The sequence below is a fragment of the Anser cygnoides genome, chromosome 1, assembly GCF_040182565.1.
Source record: "Anser cygnoides isolate HZ-2024a breed goose chromosome 1, Taihu_goose_T2T_genome, whole genome shotgun sequence".
NCBI lineage: Eukaryota > Metazoa > Chordata > Aves > Anseriformes > Anatidae > Anser > Anser cygnoides.
This window is the reverse complement of record NC_089873.1, coordinates 47,970,806-47,995,703: the sequence shown is the minus strand read 5'-3', so window position 1 is coordinate 47,995,703 and position 24,898 is coordinate 47,970,806. Positions and strand designations below refer to the sequence as shown.

The 24,898-nt window shown below is 44.0% G+C and overlaps 1 protein-coding gene across 3 annotated transcripts in view; it reads left to right on the top strand.

Annotated features, from left to right (window-relative positions):
• Positions 1-24,898, top strand: part of ELK3 (ETS transcription factor ELK3) — a 35,656-nt gene that overhangs the window by 709 nt on the left and 10,049 nt on the right. The window contains exons 1-2 of one of the 3 annotated variants that reach the window (XM_066994759.1): positions 128-836; positions 16,005-16,213. The exons of 1 other annotated variant lie outside the window; for it this stretch is intronic. In XM_066994759.1, coding sequence (XP_066850860.1) covers positions 16,007-16,213 — 207 coding nt within the window. In that variant the 5' untranslated portion in view covers positions 128-836; positions 16,005-16,006. Of the gene's footprint in view, positions 1-127; positions 837-16,004; positions 16,214-24,898 lie in introns of those variants that run through there. One more of the 3 variants, XM_066994749.1, reaches the window with a different exon arrangement.

Genomic DNA, 24,898 nt, shown 5'->3' with positions numbered 1-24,898 from the left:
CCGGGGGGGGGGGGGGGTGACACCGCCGAGGGGGCGCCGGAGGGGACCCCGGAGCCGCCCGTGGGGGTGCGGGGGTGAAGGGGGGAGGCTGCCGCAGAAACTGCAGAAGGGGCTTTAAAAAAAAAAAAAAAAAAAGTGTCGGGAGAGTTTCTGGCTTGTCTGGAAACAGCAAGACTAATTGCCATGCGCTTCCGGTTTGAAACTGGCAGCAGACAACATCTTGAAAATGAGTCACTGCAGCTCACAAAGAAACTCTGTGGTTTTCTCCCTCTCAGGTTTATATATTTGCTCTTTTTACAGTTTCCTTTGTAGTCCTCTGCGTTCTGCCCGGCCCTCCCCCTCCCCACTTTGCTGAGCCACCCCCTGCCCCAAGACCCCTTGGCCGACGCTGATAGTTTCCACGACCAGCTGAAAAAAGCCCTGAAAATGTTTGTAAGGAAAAAGAGAGAGAGAGAGAGAGAGAGAGAGAAAGGGAGAGAAAGTGGAGAGTTGTTTTTGGATCTGGCTTTGCTGAAGGTTAGAGGGACTCTGATGCTGCAGGGGGAAAAAGTTCCCTGAATTTTCCACTGGCTGCAGGAAGAGAGCCCATTTAGTCATGGCTAAGTAATGTCTGCACACACACCAACTAATCTCATTAGGAGTTTCCGTTCCCTAACACAGGAGGGTTTTGTGAAGCCCTGTCAGCCCTTCTAGCATTGCAGTTGAAAGGGAGACAAGTTACATCTTTATTTACTTAGGGGTGCAGCGCTAAGACAAGTTTGTACAATGCAGCATCTTTTTGGTCGTGAGGACTACAGGAGTTGATGGCAGCATTTGATTTCAAGCAGAAAGTTGTGGTTCGTCTCTTATTTTGCTCATGCTCTTGATTATTTCAGATTGAAAGCAATTTATTAAATATTTGCATAAGGTGAAGTGCAGAAATGGGGAATGCGGAAGGCTGTGTTAAGATAAACATGAGCTCTGCATCCATGACGATTGCATGTGATTGAATGATAAAAAGACACTCTTGTGACACGGTGCTGGGGCGATGAGCGTGTTTCAACTGTATATTCTCTCATGTAACCTTGCTGTATTGGTACTTTCTTTACGTATTTAGTTTTCAAGTGATGTTTATTTTGTGTACGTCACTTTTGACTTATTGGTTTGTGTAATTATTTTATGATGATTGGTTTTCATAGCAGTCATGAAAAATGTCCATGTTCAGAATTAGAAAGATTTTTGCCGTGACCCAGTGATCTATAATTTCAATTGGAAGATAACTTTTTTTTTTTTTGGGGGGGGGGGGGAGAGTCTGGAGAAAACAAAGAAAATGGAGACTTGCTTGCAAGTGTTCTTTTCCTTAAAGAAATGTCCAATATGTGAACAAAATTGCAAGTTAGAGGAAATACCACTTAGCTACTTAACTTGAATTACTGTGTGATACCATTAAACTAGTAAATAGTGTGCAACAAAATAGTAACTGGATGGAGGACTAATGGCAATACACCATGTGTTTACCTTTGAGGATCTTCGGTGTTTCCTGTACTTTCTGTGTCCAGGCTGCACAGAAAAATTCCTCATTAATGTCACTTTATAGAGGAGTTTTATTAGTGGATTACTGACACGGCCTCCAGACACAGATGCCCCTTGATTTCATGGTTGGGCAGAGAACAAAATTTAAAAATAATATGTGAACCAGAAAACGCCTGACCTCTGTTCCAATTGAGTGCAGTCATCAGGTAGTGAGAGTTATTTTCTGGTTTTGGAGTTTTATTTCTTTTGTAAAAATCTAGATCTTCAGGGAGAGGTGCATCACTATGCATAACATTAAAAAATGTGTTGAATACGTTAGGGAACAGTCGGCTTGACATACAATTCCCAAACTCTTATCGATGAGGCTTTCCCTTGCTCTTATTATCTCTGCTTGAGATATGCACATTTAATTGCCCACTTACTGCGTTAAACATTGCTGGAATTTCAGTGTGCCATCTGCTGAATCAGCGTAGGTGAAGCACGCACATTCGTACGTACTGATATGCAGTGTAGATATACTATACACGTCTAAATTTCATATAGCGCATTCGCTCAGCTTAATTAAAAACATCTTGATGTCCGCACGGAAAAATAGATGTAGTAGTAATGTACCAGTAGTGTGTTCTGTATATTTGAAACAGTGAATGAGAAGCAGTCCATAGATTGTATTAAAGTTACAGCAGTTCGGTTTGGAAGAGAGAAAAATCCAAATACCCAATGATGCATGATGGTTTTCCACTTATGTAATAAAAAGGTCTTAGAGGTGTTTCACTATGATTTTATTCTTTCCCTATTTTAATTTATGAAATACAGAGTGTGTGAGAAGAAAATATGCGATTGGCTAAGGGATGAGATGTTATCATAACTGCTTATATCTCAGTTTTCTGATCACCTCCATGAGTTGTTCCTAAAAAGAAAAAAAATATGGACTTTTATCCTTCTCAGTATTGCCAACTTCTCCTCTATGCAGCAGCTGAAACGAGCAGCACAAGCTCGGGGGAGAAGCTCAGCTACAGCCTTCCTTGTAACTGTGTTTACAAAACACAACACGCATGGGTGCTTTTGTGTGTAGAAACAAAAATCCAATTTTTTTTACCCATTAGCAAACACAAATCTATTTTGTTTTACCCATTAGCACTTCTCACTGCTTACTGATGCACGGTGCTTCTTTGCTCCTATTACTTAATATTTCATTAAACTTAAATCACGAAAATAATTCAAGTGTCTCGCTCCAAAGACTGAAGTATTCCCCTTTGCTCCGTGCTAGGTCTGATGATGTGCACTTTGCTTTCTCGCTGTATTGCCGTTCTTGGGATGGAGGCCAACTTCAGGGCGTGCTGTGATCGCGGGATTCGTATCGGGACGGTATTGCTGGTCAAGTGGCAGTATAGCTGAAATCTGCCTTCGCTTAACGTCCTGTTCTGGAGGACTTGCCGCAGGATGAAAGTCTTTTGGCAGGTTCACCGTGGTGCGTGGAGCTTGCTTTACGTGTGGGAAGACAGGTATATGCAATACTTAGGGGCGCTTGGGCCCCTCAGTTGTATAGAAAATGCGAATGTTAGCTTTGGGAATGCAATTACATGGCACTTTGTGGCTTCAGAAAATCAAAGAAAAGAAGTAATGCTGGAATAAAAAGATTTGGTCACTAAAGATAGGGGAAAGTGGGATAAGACTGGGAGACCCAGCATGGCTATTAGTGATGCGCGTGTATATAAACCCTTATTTGAGCTGGTGTACCCCGGTGGCATGGCATACATTTGGTGTGGTCAGGTAGTTACACAGTTATCTGTGTTTGGTGAGCGGCTGTGTGTCACAGTGCTAAATAACCCGAGATAGAAGAGGACTGGCGAGTCGAGGAGTGCCGCAGAGGCGCGGCAGGTTGCACCCCTGCATGCAGCACACGATTTATCGGCCCGCAGCCTGCTGGTGTCAGTGGCCCCAGTCCGCAGCATGTCTGAAGGCTGGTTTTCTTTTTTTTTTCTTTGACACCTATTACAGGGCATGGCTAGCCCGAGCTGGTTTCAGAGTGCGGCTGGTTTTGAGCTGCTGTGCGTGGTTGGTAACCACACCCAGTGGCTCCTGCAGCAGGCTTTCGCTGTGGGGCCTTTGCAAACCACCTTGTGCTGCCCATGCTGGGAGTCACTCACCGTGGCCTTCCCCTCCGTGTTCCCCACAGCAGGGAATCTTGCAGCCCTGAATCCTTAGGCAGGGGTTTACGTGGCGTGTGGCTTTTTGAAAGGATCATCTCATGTTCTGGAGGCTGTTGGGAGCTCTTGAAAGGCTGAACGTATCTGTTCTCACGTTGGAGTGTGATCAGATGATGAAAGAATTAGTCATGGTTTTTCAGGAGAATGTCAAGGTGTAGGAGCAGGAAGTCCAGCTCGCTGCTCTGCAAAACACAAGGCCACGTGTCTGGAAACAAAGCAGATGAAGCACCAAGCACACCTTATCTGTGCGCTTCACGAGCAGAAAGCGCACCTTTGTCCTTAAAACTGTCTTAAAACCCCAACCAGTTCATGTACCAGGAATTGTATCTGAACGCAGCTTCTTAAGGGTTTACTTTTAAGAGTGGATTTAAACTCAAAAGCGCTTTGAAGGAGACTTGCTGCTTTTTTAAAAGCAAAATCTCAACAAAATACCCGCCGCTAGCACTGATACAAAAACATGGCATGCCAGCTACTTCAACACCGATTAATTACTGCGCAGACATTCTGCATGTCTAATTTTATATGGATGCTGTGGTGCTTTGTGGGGTACCAGAAGTACTCTGGAGTTCTCAGTCTGTCTAGCCAGTGTCATTCATGGTCAGGATCTCGCAGTGTGCTGAGTAACTAACTATTTAGGAAATTATTTTAAGTCATATTATAGTTGAGAACGCCAGAGGCCAGATATCGCCATGCCGTTAGCAGATGCAGCTCAGCTGAAGGTTACCCTTTCTATCGCTCCTGTGGCATCACAGTTACCAGTACCGTGTCTGCCTTTGCCCTTCGTGCTCCGGTAGCACTGCTGCGGCTATCTATAGCAGTGGTTTTGGGATCCATAATTACTTCGAGCGGTTGCGCGGAGCCGGCGTGTCAGCGTGGCTGTCGCAGAGCTGCGCTGCCTGGCCCGCGGCAGGGATCCGCTGGGCCCTGCGCGCGTGGGCCGCGCGGTGAAAACTGCTCACCTGGGCGGCGACACCTGGGAACTTCGCAGATAAATAGCTGTTAGCTACGGAAAGAAAGTTTTCTGCAGACTATACCGCATGCTCTTTCCGCGGCGGAGGAGTTAGGTACAGCTCAGGCCCTTCAGGAGAAGGATTTCTGTAGGATGCCACAAGCTGGGCCGCTGCTGGCCAATTGGCTATTCCGTATTTGCAGATTCAGGATACAGCTCGGATGGTCTTTGCGAATACCCATTACTACCTGCTGATGGGTTTGGGCCGCTGCGCAAACAACACACTCTTAGTTTCTCCAGCTTTATGCAATTTGTTAAAAAATCTTGTGGATCCTAAGTGGGAGATCACGCGAGGTACTGGGAGAGGAAAAGCCACATCTTACACATTGTCTCATTGCTTTAGCTGACATTAAATTATGTAATGAATCAGTTGGTTGTAATTTTTCTGATGCTTACTAATCGTGCAAAATTGGTAAAAGCTCTCTAAGCACTAACCTAAGTATAAAATTCTGGTAGTGTAATTTTACTAGATGGGTCTTTCTCTGAAAATGTTAGTGAACCAGCAAAAAAGAAGTTTATATAAAATAACATTTTTTACAGTTGTACAAATAAGAATAGACTTGGCTTATATAATTCATCTAAAGAGTCATAGTGCCTTTAATTGAATGACCTCCTATAAGTTTCCCATCCTTGTTTTGCAAAACAGCTGGCAGTTTGTCTGGAAAACAGGTTTCTATTACACATCCACTTGCCTCTGTTGTGGTGACAGCACGTCTTCACTGCAGCTCTGCATCTCTCTTCATTTTTTTTTTTTTTTGATATGTAGAAAATTGATCAGATATATTTTAGTGTAAGCTTTTGGGGAAGGATGCTAATGAGTGTTATTGTTTTAAATGTTTATCTTGTGGTAACGTTGAGTGGCCTCTGTTGTATCAAGTCACAGTACAACACAAACAAAAAGTTTATAGACTCAAGTACCACTATTATCTCTTCCCAGCAATTTACAGTAATTCATGAGAAGAAACAATCTTTAAAAAGCACTTAGAAAGTAAGAGCAAATTCCTGTTGGTGCTATGTTAGCAAAATCTGGAGAAAGTTGCCTACCTTCAGAGAATTTCTTCCGTGTTATACTAATATGGCTGAGATGGGAATTGGGTTTGGAGTCCAGATAGGGGCCCCTGTGGAGCCTGGTGACTCAGAGCAGACTCAGAGCAGCCAGCGTGTGTGGTTAGGCCAGCAAGCTGCTAGCGTGGAATTGGGCTGGTACAGCAAGCACGGCTGCAGCCCTCCGTCCTGCTGCCGCTGCTGCAGTGCTGAAGGTCTCCGATAGAAATGCTTCCAAAACAGAGCGGGATCAAGGCTGGGCTGATTCCTGGTCTTTCCTGGGAACGGGGTGCAATAAAACTGGCTGCGCAGTCTGGTCCAAGTTGAGGAGAGGGGATGTAGTCTTCAAACTTTATTTGAACGTGGAATCTCGTCGAGGAGTCAGTGTGCAGGTCCAAATGATGGCTGTTGTGCATCCTGAGCAGCAGAGACACTAACAGCCCGGCTGGTGTATTAGTGTCATTTCTAAGCACAGGCAATCTAGGCAGCTCTTACGGGCTGAAGTTTGCTATAATCATTGAAATACTCTCCCATTTCTCTCTCCTTCATAGCTTGCAGCAGCCATGGCAATTAGTTCGAATAGACAGGACATGGACAGTACAGGAGGCCAACAACCAGCTCTTCTGTTGGCTGCAATCTCACATATTTTAAGGTACATTCTGTCGGGTATTCCACTGGCTAATTACTGATGCTAGGGGAAGAGTGTAGGTGTGACCTTCAAGTTCTTGTCGGTGTACTAGACAAGTGAGTAATGTTAGAAGCTAAAATAGACTTTCAATTGGGTTTCAGTTTAGCTTAGCTCATGGTAAACATGCATAACAGAACATTGATTAGCACTGAGAAGGGAGGAGAATACCAGATTTTTGAGATCTGGACATGTAAAAGGAGATTCGTAATTTATGTTTTTACTATGAGACCATTGCACACAGAATTAATACCATTTAAAGTGAAAAACAGACTTTAACTAGTGTTGTGATTGGTTGCTCATTATTTATGATTAAGCAACTTGCACCATGGCTCGTGCTCTGTGAACTGTTACAGGAGCGCTAATTGTTTGGGAAGGAAGAGTCCAGATAAAATCTTCCTATATGCACGTAGGTTGCCATCTGCTGAATTGTGTTACACCATTTTCAGTATAATGCTGTGACTGAATCCTCTTGCAACGTGAGAATATACAGGTAAGCTGTTGATGTCATTGAATAGTTCAGTGACTCATCGTGCTAATCCAGCACGCTCTGACAATTCGGTGTGTATGGGAAGGCGAGCTCCAGCTGCCAGCGTGAGCCACCATCACCTTGCCGTGCTTCAGGTCTCACAGAAATTGCCAGCTGCCTCAGTTTGCCTGAGCAGAACTGCCAGAATTGCATTTTCTTTCGTTTTGACCAGCTTCCTGTCTGCCCGCAGTGTTAAAAAGGCCTGCTTGTCTATCTGAGTTTCTAGTCTAGGAAAAATCAACAGGGGACGATTAGTTTAAGAATTTGAATATAAAATCTTTGAAAAGCGCCATTTGATACAGCTGATAGTATTAATACACCATTTAATAACTTACAGCCCCTAGCGTAAGTTACGGAGCATTCAGTCTGCTGTCACAGCACTGGAGGTGTTGGTACTTCAGTTTAAGAAAGGTGTACTGCGAAGGAAAAAGCATTTAAATTTGGGAGCAATCATCAGTATGCCAAGGAAACTTTGAGGATAGCCACTGTTGCTGAAGACTATCATCTGGCCTCTTGTGTCTTTAGCTATTTTTTTGTTTCCATGCATATTTTCTCTGAATTTACCAGAGGCTGTCAGAGGGTTTACATAGGACAGTCAAATAATCGTGAACTGTGTCCTACTGATGCTGGCAAAAATGCAAGAGAAAGTCATATGGGGAAAATAAACATATAGAGCTGGCTTTGAAACCAGAAGTCCCTCAGATTGCAGCGTAGCGTACTGCCAGCATGCCACAGATGTGCACCACATGAGGAGACAGAAAGCAGCGTGAGGAGCCTGCATTCATTTTATGTCTGTCCCAAGGTGAATGGTTGGAGCCATTACAGGTTTATGCAGTTCTGTTTACAGCTAGCGTTAGAAATAGTTGAGCAGGTTGTTTTTTAAGCCCTTCACAGGGAGGCAACTAGCCTAGCCATGTTTCCTCCTGCTGAGGGCTTCTACGCAGTCTGATTAAAATGGTTTCTTGCATCCTTATGGATGGAAGAAAAGGATCCTTATGCAAGGAATTTAAGAACTACATCCTTACGGAGAATCTCCAAACACCCATGTTTTAGAGGTGGTGTCACCACACCTCTCGTTGGCAGGCAATCAGACCATTGTTGTATTAATGTGCAGGTTGTAGAACTTTTTTCCTTTGGACATCCACCTCAGCCTTTCTTTGGCTTATTAAAAATAATAATAAATAATAATAATAATAATAAAAAAACACACTGAAAACATTGTATTTCCAAATATACCTGCTGGAACTGTTGCTGGACATGTGTAGGAATGCTTTCTTTTCTACAATGTAACCGTGTTAGCACGTAATATTTTGCTAGGTCTTGTTGCTGTCTTTCATGTTGCTGTTAACTGCAGGAGTCTGTTTATTTTTTTTAAACGTGCTGAGGCCAGAACAGTGGGTATTCTTGCTTGAGAAGGAAACCCTGCAAATTATTACACTTTACTGTAAATAATCTTTTAAATTATAAAGAGAAGGCTATTATGCAGGAGACGCAGAGTAGGCATACCTCATGTGATTCTGCTAAGGACACCAGCCAGGAAAACCCTCTGTGCTTTTTTGGCACATCCCTACACCGATTTGGATTTGTGTGGCAACATTACTGTACTGCTGAATTGGATCGGAACTTCTGTGCCGGGGCACTCTGCAACTTTTTCTAATGTTTCCACTGGGTGGTGCTGCAGGAATTCCTATTTTTTTTTTTCACTTGAATCTGCATTTCCCAGAAAGACGCCTCTGAAATATAATAGGAGGAAGTCCTGATTTAGAAAGTTTTTGCAGTTTCAACACAATAGAAGAACTTGGAGGATGCTCTGGCAGGAAACGTCCTCGTTGCTGGATGTGGAAAAATTACCAGCACTCTGTATCATACACACCGCCAGTCCCCCAAAGTGCTGTGGATGTGGATAGCACCATCAGTTTGATTTATTAACCTTTAACAGAGAAAGTTCTGCATCAGGTTAAACTAGGTATGTTTACACACTCAGTTGTGAGCTTATTTTTTCCAGGCCAATTAAATTAGCAGCAAGATCTCCTTTGATGATGAGTAGTTGAAAACTTGCTACATAAACACATTGATATTTGTTTTTCCTCCTTTCTGGCAGAATCACTGACTTTTCACCAACCACATCCTATTTATCACCCTTGAAGCATCTCTGTTGAGAAACAAAGTGTGAGGACTGACTCAGACTTTTGCCTTGGTCTTTCAAATGTTTCATAGCAAACGCTTGGACAGATTTGGCAGTTCTCTTTAATCTCTTTTGATATACTCGTTATGCAGGCTAAGTTTCAGTGGAAAATGTTAGGTGGGACTGATTTTTGTGGTTATTCTACAAAAATACCTTTTCTCAATCAGCTCTCTTTTGCTTCTGTTATGAAATACAAAACAAATAAAATTCTTTTTTTTTTTTTTTTTAGAAACTAAAATGCAAAAGAGTAAGATCAGCATAGAGCATTTGTAAGGTGTTAACTTTCCATGCAAACATTCATGTCAGAACTATGTCAAGAATAAATAGGGCTGAAACAGCTAGAGTCTGCCTTATTCTATATTTTTCTCAAAATGTATTATTTCATCTTTGATCCTTGCCCTTGTGGAATTGAATTATTTTGGTCATTTCCAACAAAAGTGTTTTTTTTTTTTTAAACTCACGTAACTGCATGTAAGTATTATTGCACTTTAAAAGCGAGCGTCGTTTACCAACCTCTCCGTTTCCAACGTTGAGAAACTGTGTTTAAAAACAAAAGGCAAAGGAGACACGTTCTTTCACATGTTGTTGCAGTAGACCTCTCAAGGGTTAAAATGAACCTGAGACACTTAGAAAAATAAAACCAGAGCTGCTATTACAAACTGGGACAGATGTAGGAGGCCAGGTTTCCTGTGGCCCATTTTCCAGTTTCCTGGCTGCAACCTGCAGAAATAAAGGAAGCCGAATGTGAACGTGAATGAGAACCTAACAATGCCCCACGTCACGCTGCTCCAAAAAACGTGCTGCTCGCCAGAATTAGGATTCAAAAGCAGTAAATGGATGCACAAAAAAAATAGACACGCATTTCCCAGACTAGTCGAAAAGGAAAAATAAGGCATCTGTTGCAGAGAAATGCTGCGTGCTTGCAAAAGCACACGCTTCCCTGTAGGAGCAGTGTAAATGGAGGTGTGTGCCTGCTGTGGTGGGGTGTAAGAAAAGGAGCTGGATCCTTTACAGCTGCTTTGGCTGCAGAAGGAATCAGCCGTTTTTTCATACACGGAGTGAAATTAATTTCCCTGCCCTGACTCTGCGTCTTAATCCTTTTCACATACCTGTCTGATCACCAGCTCTGTGTGACTACTTACAGTGCATAATGTTGGCTGACACTTTTATGTCTTCCTGATTTAATCGATCCCCATTTTTTTTCCCCAGTCCCTGGGCTCCCCAGGCAGTCTGTCCCACTCATCTCTTCCTCCTCATCCCCACGTCCCATGACCTGCTGTGTGGCTCAGAGCCCCAGATGTCCCTCTGCAGACCCTCTGGAGTGACAGGGGACTGGTTTTGACCCTAATGCCTGGCGGAATCTCTGGGTCTAGACTTCCGAGCTAGTGCACGTTGATTGCCCAGGAGCAGCAGTATGTCTCTCTATTTCAGAAAGGCCAATGGAGGAGCTAACATAGAGTGGGGAGAAAGGATTCAGGAAATCTCCCTGGCATATCTGGGGGAGTGAGGGATGAGTATGCAGCTTTAATGCAGTCATATGGAAGCTAAGAACCTGTGCGGACATTCTGAATGCTGCAGAGCTGCTTTCCAGCTTCCTTCCTTTTTTTTTTTTTCCCCCCCTAGCTTTTCCTTTGCAAGCGTCCTACAAAACTTAATGCTTCAAAGAGTATCCTATGTATCTCACAGTTCATGTCATAAATCTTTCTGATAATGAACTTTTTATTTAGCTAGCTTTGTTTCTGAGCCTCCTGGTTTTCTGCTGCCTGGATTTAAGATGGCTTGGTTGTTTCTTTTACTTTTCCCGGTAGGTTAATGACTTATTTTTGTAGCCTTAATGCCGCTTTACTGACGTTTTGTCCTATAGAATTTTATATGCACTGTCTCGGTCAAAAAAGTGCTCATCAGCACACATATTCATATGTCTTAACCATTTCTAGTGTAACTTGCACAATGTTTTCATAACATTTGCTCGTGCTGGTAGAAGTCAATCTCAATACACCAAGTGGAGAGCCAGTCTTTGGTATTTTCCCCCTTGTTTACAGGAAAATCAGATCTTGGGTGGGATGCTCACTCACGTGGATGTATTTCGCCTTTAGGGAGAGCTTTCAGTGCTGACTTCACTGCTGCTCCAAGTCCAGGCATTTAAGTTAGGCCCTTAGTTTGGTTGAAACGAACAGGGGTGATATTACCAGCACAGGTATTCTGGGTTTCCTCCTTCCCACATCAGTCCCGAATGTAAAATTTGATGTGTGGAGATCGCATTAGATCACACTGCTGTGCTGTTGGTGGCCTTTTTACAGAGGGATGCATTTGAAGAATGCACATTGCACACAGATGGGTGTTAGTGTGGTTGGCTGTCACTGTTGCCCAAGAAATAGACTTTCAGGAAACTTGGCTCTGAAACATCCTTTTGCCATGTGATGCTGTACTTCCAAGTATAATTCTTAGGGTGTAATCAGCTCTGCCACTGATTTTTTTGCATCAGTGGTAGTGGAACTGAACACAAAGCAAAATTACCAGACTATTTAGGTGAGGTCAACCTAGCAAACTTTGTTTCGTGGCTTAGAAAATATCTGAGTGTAAAATGTGTTGTATAAATATTTGAAAAATGGTAACCATATGTTCAAGTTAGAGCATGAAAAAATAAATTCTGATTCTTCTGTCTATATGAATTCAGATTAGACTTCCCATAGCAGAGAATATTTTTCTTCCATAGGTTGCCTGTATCACTCTGTACCGTAGATGAATGTCACTGTCTAAATTAGGGATTTTTTAAAAAACCATTTTTCTTTTAATCCCCATCATTCAGTATGTGGTTACATGTATTATTTTCTGCCCAGCATTCAAATCCTGTACAGAGCACAGAAGTAACAGGAATATTTATTATTACAATTTAATATTAATAAATAGTTGAATGAAATGTGAAATATATTCCCTGTAGGAAGTGATCACATCCTAGCACCCATTTCTGTCAAATTAAGGAGAAACATTGGATTCCTTTTGAGTCAGTAAAAGTTCAAAAGAATTAGAAAATACATAAATGAAATACAGAGTATTGTGAAGATTTCCGACTCCTCCCAGTCATAGTTTAAAATAATTTTTAATTTTGTAGTAATGCATTTTTGGTTAAATTACATGGCCTGGGATACATCTGTTGGGTGATTCTTTTGCTCCACCAGTCAAATCAGGTGCAAGTACAGTGTGAGGCCACATTGTCCTCCCAAGAGGATAGTTAATAATTTGTGGAATGCCAAAATGGTGCCCATAAACAAAGGCAGGTTAATACTTCAGTTGACCTGATTGGAAATAAAGTATTTTGGACAGTTTAAAAAACAATACTGTCACTGCAGGCTTGGATTTTTAGTACTCCCCTGCGAATCACATTTTAGAGAATGAAAATGAGGCACAAACATTAACACCAGTTTACCAAATATATCATACTCTATTTGAAATGCCCGAAGCCTCCTTTTTCATAGTACTTAAGATCTTACATCGCCAAATATGTTCTGCACAGCGTTTCTATTAAAGGTGGTTCCAGCTGTGAATATTCAGCGCTCATCACATCAGACCTGATGGCCTCAAGTTGGGTGCTTGAGGGGACAAGGACAGGGGACATACAATTAATGATCAGCTGAAAAAGTAGTTTGCTTGATTTGCCTCATGTAGGAACCACGTGTACGGTTGCTGCAAGCTTGCATGGCTGCAAGCACTATGGGGAGCTTTATACAGGAGCTCGGTGGCAGAGGGGTGGAGCGCATCGCGGCACTGAGCTCTTTCAGTCTTGTTTCTGTATGGGCAGGCTCGGCTCACGGCCAGTAAGAGACGTATGCAGGTACCAATTAAGCACACGAATACTGAATTTTTAGGCATGCAGGCTCTGTATGAAGCCTGTTCAGAGCTGTGCACTTGGAGAACTGAACCATGGCTTTCCCTTGGCAGAAGGTAAGGCAACAGGGTGGTGAGGAGCTGCCCAAATCTGCCCTGGATCCAGCTTCTGGTGTGCCCCCAGAGGTCATGGGTGCATCTCAGCTGGTTAAAGGACAGATCAGGACCCACCTTTTCCTTTAAAAATGGTGGCAATAACCTTTTATGATGTAACCCGAGGGTAGCGCTGGGTGGGTACCCACCCGTATAGGGTGTTCTCCTCACGCAGGCCTGCGTTACACAGCGTTACACGAGGCCCACGTTTGGTAAAGGAAATGGAATCCCAAACAGTTTACATTTGGCAAGATGATAACCATGGGAAAACAGGTTCGTAATGGGAAGTGTAGTGCAGCGTTAGCCGTAGGTTACGTGGTGAGTGTTCTTAGCCAGAGGTGGATGGGGGTGGAGGAGCCTGCAGCAAAGTACGCTCTGCTGTGAGCTCAGTTCCACCTAAGTTCTTTGAGGGGACGTGGTTGCTGATCTTCTGAGGGAAGATGTAATTTAAGGTCTGGAAGGAGAGAATTGCGTCTCTAAGGTATTAAGTGTTTTGGGTAACGGCATGGGGGTGGAGTTTGTATTGGTGATTGTATGACTATCCCATCTGTTAATTTCCTCAGCTGACATTACATAGACAGGTTTTGTAGCCTGGGGCACCTGTATGCATTTTTATACAATTTTGAAGAAAATTACGTCTAATTTTCCAGAGGAAAAAAAAAGTTGTGTGCTTTCTTGTTCAAGAGAACTGTGTGATTTGAGCTGGAATTATGCGAGTACCTCTGTATAATATATAATGTATAGAAACTATGATTACTTTAGAGCAATATGGCTGCATATACCTACTATGTATAGTAGTGTAAGCTGCAAAACTTTAAATATTAATGAAAAGGTGTGTATCTATGATGCCAATGAATAGGGATACTGTAATAGCAATGACATTACAGATGATTAATCCACTAAGGATGTTAATACTTGCACTGATCGTGTAATTTAAAGGAACCTCTAAGACAGTAAAGCAAGTATATAGCATTCAGCTATTTTGAATTGTAGCTGTATATTTTTTTCTTGCCCTATGCTGGATATAGTGATAAAAAATGCAGTGGAGCAAATGCAAGACCTTTGAAAGTGCCAAAGCATCCCTATAGGCAGTTCTGTTTCAATGCATTGTGGTCCTGTGAGCCTTTGCCATCTCTTGAAGGTGTTGCGTGGCTGTGTTACACAGCTGGGTGTCAAGGGTGTATGTTTCTGTCCTCAGTTAACTGATCCTCAGTTAATTAGAGAAGCAAAGCTTTTGCAGGGATAGTAAAACCATAATTAATTCTGCAAAACCTTGTTTGGCCTGCGTGCTTGGAAATTATGTTGACCAAAGCAATGCTCCAAACTCTGTATTTTTGTGTAAAACTATTTACAATATTCTCTTGTATCTTTACCTGGTTTTTACACGAGTGAAGCTTACGCAATTTTTCTTCTTCAACTACTGTGTGGTGAAGGCAAGCATACAGCAGCATCTGGTGAATTAGTAAGACAAACGACTTCTGCTCCCTGGGGACGTACTGAAGAGGCTGTCTCCTGCTGTACTGCTGCCTACAGGGGATAGTTAGAAGTCTTCTGCCCTCTGGTGGTCAACACACCAAAGGAAAGGTGAAGCAGGAAACCCGACGTGCAAGAGTAATAATGTATTAGGAAACAAAATGAGCAGGGAAATTAAAAATCGAGAGTTTGTTTAGAGAAAGACAAAAACATACATTGTTACATATTGAAAGGTAAGTCAAGTAATAACTAACCCCATTCACACCACAGTGAATTAATCCAGTAGTGCTGGCATCGTTAAATCTGCATTAGTTAGATATAACATGGAATCTCAGAGTGGTTTGGGTTGGAAAGGACCTTAAAGTCCACCCAGTTCCAACCCAAGGGACACCTCCCACCAGAGCAGGCTGCCCAAACCCCCATCCAGCCTGGCCTTGAGCACCTCCAGGGATGGGACATCCACAGCTTCTCTGGGCAGCCTGTGCCAGGGCCTCACCACCCTCACAGTGAAGAATTTCTTCCTTAGATCTAATCTAAACCTACCCTCTTTTAGTTTAAAGCCTTGTCCTATCACTACACTCCCTGACATCTCCCCAGCTCTCCTGGAGACCCCCTTTAGGCACTGGCAGGCCGCTGTCAGGTCTCCCCAGGGCCTTCTCTTCTCCAGGCTGAACAACCCCGACTCCCTCAGCCTGTCTTCAGAGGAGAGATGCTCCAGCCCTCTGATCAGCCTCGTGGCCCTCCTCTGGGCTCGTTCTAACAGCTCCAGGTCCTTCTTGCGCTGGGGGCCCCAGAGCTGAACGCAGGGCTCCAGGTGGGGTCTCACGAGAGTGGAGTTAAAGGGGGAGAATCCCCTCCCTTGACATGGCCAGATATTTATATCAAAAGAGGCCAAGAAAAAATGATTTGATACAGTGTTAAACATGTTAAGGCTGGCAGTGTTGTTGAAAGTGTGTGTGTGAATATCATCTTGTAGTTCTGTGGTTCAAAAGGCCAGTTACAGCTATATCTTTATTACAATAAAAATTGTCTTCAGCGGTAGCACACTCAAGTTAAGTTGTGTATGCGCCTGTGCTGAACTAAAATATAGTCATTCTTACATTTATTCTTCTGCTGCACCATGTGAACTAAGTGGGCAGTGCTTTCCTAAATACTTGCTGTATTTTATGTGTCCCATCAGAAAATAGCAGTGGAAAAAAATATTGAAACAGGAGTGCAGGACTTGCAGGTCTCATGGATGGGCATGGTTGTGAATGATGTGGTTTCGTTTGCCAAATTATGTAGGATGACTCTTACACAGAGCTTATTACTGAAATGAGTGTTGTTCCCGCTCCTACCTCCCAGATGTTTTTCACACCATTGCTCTCCTTTGTCCCTTGTAGGTATGGAGAGTGCAATCACGCTGTGGCAGTTCCTTTTGCAGTTGCTGCTAGACCAGAAACATGAGCACCTGATTTGCTGGACGTCTAATGATGGCGAATTCAAGCTACTCAAGGCAGAAGAAGTGGCTAAGCTGTGGGGACTCAGAAAAAACAAAACTAATATGAATTATGACAAGCTGAGCCGAGCGCTCAGATACTATTATGACAAGGTAAATTTTGTTATTCTCATGCAGACTAAGAAAATAGAAACACTACCATTTAATATTTCACCTCTATGTGGACACTTTTAAAAGTTCCCTTAAGCAGTTTTTACAACAGACGATACTACTGAAGGCAATCATGGTGGAGGTAAGAGGGCAGCTGAAAGATGCACAGGAAAACACTGCACATCCATTTCCTGGGGTGGGGGGGGGAAGGTTTTGACCTAGGTTGACACTTACTGACGCTTTCATGTGTTTCTGTGTTTGGCTACCCAACATCTTCTGTAGCTTTTGACAACAATAAAATAACTGTTAATAACGGAGAACTGTTTGATTATTACAGCCTGCACAGGATCTTCAGGAATGCAGGGAGGTGGCAGAAAGCAGTAATGCTGTGGTGCAGCAGGCAATGGCAGCTTTAGCATCGGGTACCGCCTATGTTAGAGCAGGGAAAGGACACAAACAACCCAGCAGTATAGAGGGTGGGGATGACTTCTCAAAGTTTTCATGGGACACATTTTTGGAACATAGATCCTGTTGCCCCATGTTTTAGCTAGTCTTTCCAGAGCTTTCCAGTAGACCCTTTTTTACAGTTGTATTGGATCTTAATATTTTTTAGCTGGAAATACAACATTGAAACACTTCTAGAGTTATTCTGACAGTGCAGCATTACCTCACAAGAATCTCACTGTAACTCTTCATTTGTTAATGCTCAGTGTTTCTAGAGTTGGGAGAATTTCCACCATATCATTTTAGGACAAAATATGTGTTAGCTTCAACAGTAGCCTAGCTTATATGCTGCTATCACTTAATTAGCAGCAGTATATGTGAGTGAGCACTAATCTGATGTTTAACTGGATGAAAGTGCAGAATGAGAGTAGCAAGCAGAAAGACAAGCAACTGGTCAGGTGATGGGGGTCAGCGGGGTATGGTTGGGTGTATTTGTCAAGGTAGTAGTTTCATGCTGAGCTCATTTCGGGTGAAGGCTATATTTGCAGTAGAATGTTAAATTTACTCCCACTTCTGAATTTATCTTCAGGGTATGTCAAGACAAAATAATGGAGCGTGTGCTTTATGCTGGGTTTCTTTGTCTGATTTATCTGCCCTTGCAAAACCTATTGAATTTTGCCCCTCCGTCATGTTGACAAAAGTGGCCATGGATACATCTGTTGAGGTTTGATAGAACTAATTTGACCCAAGGAGCATGCACAATTTAGGCAGCAACCTTGTAACTGGCAAGCTGTGGTCATTTGCTCCTCTCAGAAGTTGGTTACAGGTGGGTAGCACAGGCATACACTTAGCACAGTGTTGGCTGTTAGAGCTCTGTTTTCAACCTCTTTTTAAAACCGAAATCTGAAATATCTTGAACATAATAATCTGGAAGTATTTAGATCAATCAATTTGCTTCTGATTTCCAGAGAACATGCCCATGCCCATAATCTAGGAGAAGGCAGTAGGGGGTACTGGTGGCTGGCACCTCTGAAAATCAAATTTCTGCAGTACTGTGGGAGTTCATAGGATCACTCTCATGAAACCGTCTTTCACTTTGACGTTTAGTCTTGGCATGAAGTGGCAACAGTGTAATAAAGGATACAAATATGAGAATAGGAAGTAAGCAGAATTTACTTTAGGCTGCTACAACAGAAAGATGATTGAAAGGAAATCTCTCAGATGTGACAAGATACTAGAAGGAAAAAATTGCAGAACACAACTTTTGAGCTGCTAAAATGGCTGCATATTCACCTTTTCCAGTTACAGGCTCAGAACTGAGCTCAAAGTATTGTTGTCACGTATTATTTTAGTGCACTAATTCTCAAAGTGCGCAGTGGGACTAAGTGCTGTGCAGCAAGTCCAATACAGCAACCAAAAGCCACGCTGATTGCAAATTGACTTCGCACAATTTTCTGAGCAACCTTTTTGTTCCTCACAGTGGAATTTGGAAAGACTCTGTATGAAACTGTAAGAATTTTAGTTGCAGATTTAGAGCTCTAGGTTTTGCAATAAAATGTTTTTAGTATTTTGTCCGCTAGAAGTCAGCTTTTTCCACTTAACATTTTTCAAAGGTGGCCTAACTGAGAAGGCACAAAGGGATTCAGAGAGGACACTGCAGCGGCTGTTCCAGGCAGTTGGGATGATGAATTCCTCTTCACAAAGCGCTAAAAAGCTCCTGCTCAGCATGGGGAAATCCACTTCTTTATATGACTCCAACCCCTCTGATTATAAACTTGATTGGGATCAGTGGGGACAGAGAGCCTGCTGGTGAACGAACAGCACACCCAGACAAAGTCCAAATACACGGTTAGTGACTGATCAGACACTGCTTGAAAATAAGGGACAATATATTGTAGCGCTTGTCCTCTGAGATCTCTCCGATCTCTTCAAATCAAAGGAATGGGCTGACTCTTTACTTGAGCCTCCCTTTCTTCGCTGTCCCTTAACCTATTTTTTTTTTTAGCCTTGTACTGATTTCAGCTCCTTGCCCACCACCACCTGCATCACAGACACACACCTTTGTCATCTCCTTTGCCTCCACTCGTGCAGCACCTGCTGGAGGAGTGGCTGTACAGTCTCTTCACCTGGGTGTGGTGATTGCTCACTGCTCTTACAGCTGCGCTCCCCTCCATCTGATGATTTTGCCTAGGTGTGGCAAAGGATTTTGGCCATTTTTCCAGGAGTTCTGCAGCCCAATGGATGCCGGGGCTCCTGGGTGGAAAGGAGGATAAGCTCTTCCTTTCCCATGTATTGTGATCTGGGCTCAAACCCCAACCCAAAAACGTGGCTGGTGCTATTTAAGAGGAAGGAGTGACTCCTTTATCAGAAAACAGTGGGAGCCTCTTACTTCCTGCATTGGTATGGCATGTTGTGTCCCACTGGTTCACAGGCAGTTCAGAAAGGAGGATTATTAGGAGAGTGCAGAAGGACAGGGGAGCCTGCTGCAGGTTTCCAAGTGTGAGAGATAGTGGCATAAGACAGCAAGTTATGAATCCTGTTAGGCTGTCAGGGAGTGCTCGGCAGCGGATTCAGTCTTGCTGAATCAAATCCTCTGCATTTGATTCAGTTTATGCTGCATAGCACAGAAGGGGAGGAAGTTGAGGAGGGGAAGGAAGTCTCTTTGTCATTTTTCTTTCCTTTCTGCAAAACAAAAGGGGAAGGGATGGTTAAGTGAAAGAGCCTGTCTTGGACTTTTGCACTCCTCTCCGCTGGGCTGTTCACTGATCTGTGGGACGACCCAAGAGCAGTCTAGGCTCTGAGGTAGCCTTAAGGAGCCTTCTGAGATCCTTGTCACCTCCCACGCTGCTGGCAGTGATGGATGTGCTGGCAGCCAGATGTGCTGGGGCGAATGGGATGGATGTTGTGGTGCAGTCGGGAGTGGCTGCAGGAAAGGAGAGCGGCAGAACTGTTGGACAGCACCACGTTTGGGTTGTGGCCTTGTGTCTACAGGGAATCCCCTACCCATAACTCAGATGATCTGACAGCACGTGAGTTTGAGGCAAAAGCAGTGATTTTTTAGTGGTGATGGTGGCCTGTGGGATGGGCCTTTCTTTCGTGGGCTGCCCCCTGCTGCTGCATGCGGCTGACACTAAGCTACGGCTTCATGGTTTTTCTTTGAAATTATTCACTGTGGAGAAATAAAAACTGATCAGTGGATAAATGGAGGTTTATAAGCTCTGCCATTTTGCTTGGGGGGAACACTGGCTTGTTAAAATTCATCATCTGATTCATCTCGAGTTAAAAGCAAATTAATTCCAGTGCTGGAGAAAAATAACACAATTAGGACAAGTTCCTCAGCTTGGCTTTGAAAGCAAGCATGATGTGCTGTTGAGGCTGATGGCTGGATTTATGTTAAATTCACGTATAAAGCACCCCAGGAAAGGTATAGTGTGGCATGTCTCAATTGCAATTTGCTGCTGCGTTTCTGGTCACTCGAGGTTTGTAGATCATCCGGAGACTTTCCATCTCCCTCTTCATTTGTTACCCAAGTTCCCCTCCCCCCTTTTTATTTAATGTATTTCCTCTGTCGCCTAAACAGAGCGATGGCACAGATGACAAATAGCACTAAGGAAAGGAAGGCTTCCTGCGCCATCTCTGCCTACAGCTTGAGCAGCATGTCCATCATATCACACACTTGGGCCAGGCAGAATTCTCTTGTAATGCTTTCAGGCGAGGAAACCCTTCACATGTATGCCCATGCAGAGCTCTTTTTCTTGGTGTGTGAAACCAAAATACCTTTTAAAGTTGTATTAGTACCTTTCTTATGGGTAAAGTTGCCCAGGTACTCTGTTTTTCTGATAACCAAATGGCAGATACCTTTTGAAGTCTCTAGAGGTTTCAGGACAGGTAAAGGTCCCCGTGAATATTTCAAGATGACATCACAAGAGAGAAGCTAGTGAGTTTTCCCCATGAGGTGTGTGGTTTTTGGTTTTTCTTTGTTTTTGCTTTTTGAGGGAAGAGGGACAAATCCAGGGAGTTGCCTGCAGATAGCCCCGTTATTAGGATGTTACAGTTGTGGAAGTCAAGTCTTCAAAAATTAGGAAAGTTAAGAAATAACAAAGCCATGGTTCCCTGCATAACTTCAACGTTTGCATGAGTTATGCTGCGTCTTTAATTACACGATCATATATCGCTTTGACAAGCACAACAATTCAATATTTTTGCATCCTCTCTGAACAGGCTGTGGCCCTAGGCTTTATTCAATGACTGCTATTCAATCTGTCTCCTAAAGACAGAATAAATCATTTTAACTTCGGTTAATGGCTACCCTCTTACTTAGATGGGCTGGCAGCATGATGTATAGTACATAAATAATAAGGCTTCTTGTTTGTGCTCGGTGCAGCAGAAGGGACAGAGCTTCTCAGGTGCTCACAGGCTTCTGTGGTGCCCCTGGCCTTCCCTCCCTCCCTGTCGCAAGAGGTCAGACCCCATAGCCGGCTTACTAATTCCAATTATTAATGCCCAAGCGTGGGTGGCAGTGTAGAAGAATTGTCTCAGGAAGAGGGTCTCTCGCTTGGTATGCTTGCAAAACTTCAGGATATAAAGAGGTAGCAGAAATTATTATTTTACTTCTGCGAAGGTCTTCTCTTGAGTTAGCTCAGGGAAAAACAGAAGGTTGCAGTGATACAAGCAGTGTGACGGCGCTAGCGTGCCAGCTGTATGTTTTGCAGTGGTACAGGTAAGAGGTATTCTAAGGAAATACTTCGAAGGAACTTTAGAAAATAGCTTTATGGAGATCTGAAAGGAGCTTCTTTCGAGAGTGATGGGTGGAAGTCAAGAAAGTGCTTGTGTGAAGTGACATCAAAGTGGTTCGTGGGTGCCGTCCTCAGGGAAAGAAGGGAGTAAAGAGTTTGATACGGAGTAGGAGGTGACGGGTAGAGGAGGAAACCAAAGGAGGCCCCCCAAAGGAACGACAACTAGTTCGTGTTTGATGTGAGGGGAAAGGGAAGCCTAGGGAACTGCGGAGAGAGCAGAGAGCCTGCCCAAAGCTGCGAGCCAGGAGAGTGGTCTTTGCCTTCCAGGTGGGGTGAGGACAGACTGACACCCAGCTTGTGAGAGCCCTGCACTCCCAAAGGTCAGTGCAGGTGCATGCTCAGGTGTCACCTGTGCCTCCATCAAAAATCACAAAAAACAGTGTCTGGCTTATGCACACACAGTATAATAAGTGTAAGGGCACAAAGTATGGTAAGAGTCTGCCTGCCTGCACACGCTGACGTGGACACGTGCCCCATTTTTCGGAGTGTTGCAGCCACAGCTACCTCCTGCCAGCTTACGTACTTCAGGCATGGGAGTGTGAACGTTTCCTAGCTTCCTGCCTTGTTTTTGTGCTGTTCATGGTAATTTCACCATTCAGAAAGAGGAGGCAATTATTCCACCCACGAGTTCTGGTAGAATCTTAATCACGTGGAAGACAGAGGGAAGACTTCACAGCCTAAGTATCCCCATGATGTTGCATCCCTGGGTACTCTCAGAGCCAGGGAACTTGGGACACATCCAAATGGGAGTTAGGTGCAGCAGCTCTGGCCTTTCTTCTTTCCCAAGCAGAGTCCTTTTAGCACCTAGGGACAAGTTCATCCCGTTCTGACATAGATTTTGAGATCTCAGGCACCCTGATTATAGGTCAGTTCCTGGGAGGAGGAGAAAGTGTCCCAATCTGTCTTCCTGCCCTGGGACCCCTCGTCAGTCTGAAGTTCAACTGGGAACTGGGTCCCTGTTACAGCTCATGCTCCAAGTAGCTCCTGCAGCCAGCAAACTTGTGAGCTAACAGGTTTGAGCGAAGCCACTAAAATCCTTGCATTGCACTGGTAGTATAGTTACACCTTAACTCGAAGTGACTGGAACAAGGAGTAGGAGAGCTGATGAAAATAAAAACACAATAATATGATAGAGGAACTGGAGCCTGGATTGCACCGATGCCCAGAAAAACGGGGAAAGAGAAAAACAAAAAAAGGAAATCCAGAGGTCACGTTCTGTTGAGATGAACAAACAGCTCACGTGTATATTGGCAGGGCTTCCAAAGGTAGTGCATGCACATGGTCATCACAAACCCCCTCGGCCACATCATAGCCTGGCTGGAGATGCAGGGGGAGCCTAGTCACTGAGCCTTCGGCGTCCTGCTCAGGAGGAGGGTGGTGGGAGGTCCCTGTCCCCCCAGCTGGTGTCAGAGCCACCTGCCCTGAGCTGGTTTTTGAGGCCCTCGTAAGCAGAGCGCCACAAGTGCTGTGGCGTGAACGTGCCTCAGCTCCCCGGCATGCTGGTGGGCTGGAGCCAGGCAGCGGTGTGCCCAGCCGGCATTGTCAGCCTTCAGAGCGCGGCGCGGTGGAGGACGGCCACCTTTGCTGTAGTCACCATTTCACAGGCTGGGACAGAGGAGGGGAAGCGTAAAGGGAGCAAGGGATTAAACCCGTCAAGAAGCCCACAGGAGAGGGGCATTCCCAGCCCCTGCCCTCTTCCAGAGTCAGAGGGTGCTGTTAAGAGGTTTTTAAGCCACCAGTTCTCCTCCCCAGCAGCTGCACTGGCCTGGCAGTCGCCGTCCCCAGCAGCAGTCCTGGAGCATCCCACAGCCCTGGCCAGCAGCCCTGGCACTCGCTGCCAGCCTGCTCGTGGGTGATGTCCCTAGAAAATCCAGACAACAGCAAAAAAGGCTAAAGGAGCACATACGCCTGTTGTCCTGCTACAAAGTGGTCTAGGCTCCCTGCAAAAGCAGTCCTTATGTAAGGAAACCTCCATTGCCTTTTTAACCCAAGGGTGGAAAAATCCCATTTGTCATGATGCCCGTCACTGTCCTCCCTGGTTTGAACCATCTTCTGCAGCTCAGAGTGATTCTGACAGATCACAGAGGTGATGGTAAAAATAAGCTGCTTTTTACCTTCACTTCAGTTATTTGTCAAAAAAATTTCAAAATGACAGCAGCGTTTCAGAGGCAGTTAATTAATTTGCATCCTTATTTTCTCTTACATGCTGTTGGAGATTTCCTCAGGCTCCACATTTAAGAGAAGCCTGCGAAGTGCTCGAGGGGTTTGCACTTGAATCCCTTTCATCTGCAGCCATCATTAAGTGGGATCGCTGCAGGTGTATGGAGACACAGGAGCCGCACCGAGAGACCTTCTGAAAATATAACTATATTTAATAACAATAGAGGAAGTATAAACTCACCAGACCATTCCATTGCTTTTTATAGCAATGCTCCCTTGTTTGAAGCCTGCGCCAGTTCCCTTATTTCAAGTTGCACCCTTCGATATATTGAATCCTGTCCTTCTGGGAGTCAACATTTTCCAAGTAGAATCTCAGTAGCCAGCGCTTGATGGAACAATAGCTCCAAAGGATGGGATTATTTTAAGTTAAAGTGTATATATTAAAAGAAAAAAAATCCAGTTAGGATGTTTCTTCTCAGATGTGAATAGTTTGAAGGTTTTGTGTTTATAAAGAAAAATATAAAATTGAGTTCATAAATGAAAGTTCACAGAAAAAGTGTGTCCACATAATGTTTCACCTAATTAGCACCCCCCCCCCCAAAAAAAATCTAGGCCAAGGCCAAAGCCATGGGAATTAAAGCTCATGCAAAATTAGATTCTGTGGGCTAAATACGTGTCCTGAAATTTTGGAGTGCTAAAACAGGCACAGGGGGATCACCTGGGTGGGCAGATGTGAGTACAGCTCGGCTTGGAAGAGGGCAGTTCTGTGTCTTTATCCTGAGCTCGCTGAATTCACTTCTCCTCCCTGCTGCGGATTCCACTTGTAAGCTTGGGGAACAGCTTTTGCTGTGCTGCAGCTCCTGGCCTATGGAGCAAAGCTACATCCCAGGGCTTGCTGTGGGATTAATTTTGTATTCAAGAAGGTGCCTGAATGAAGTGCCAGCATGCTCAGACAGAAAAATTATGGGGTGGAGTAGCTCAGCTGAAAGACAGAAGACGATCTGATACAGACGTACAGACTCCTCTCCCCCATATTCAGCCTTGATTTTGTGACAAAAAAAAAAAAGAAGGAAAAGAAAAAAAAAAAAGATGTACCTCAGGCTGTGTGAGCACCCAGCACTAGAACTTGTCCATATATAAATAGGGAGGATGTATTCCTTTTCCTTTTCTGTTTTCCTTTCCCTTTCCCTTTCCCTTTCCCTCCCCCTTCCCCTTCCCGTTTCCGTTTCCCTTTTGCTGCTCCCTTTCCCTTTTCCATTTTCTCTTTTTCAGTCAATACATATTTTCT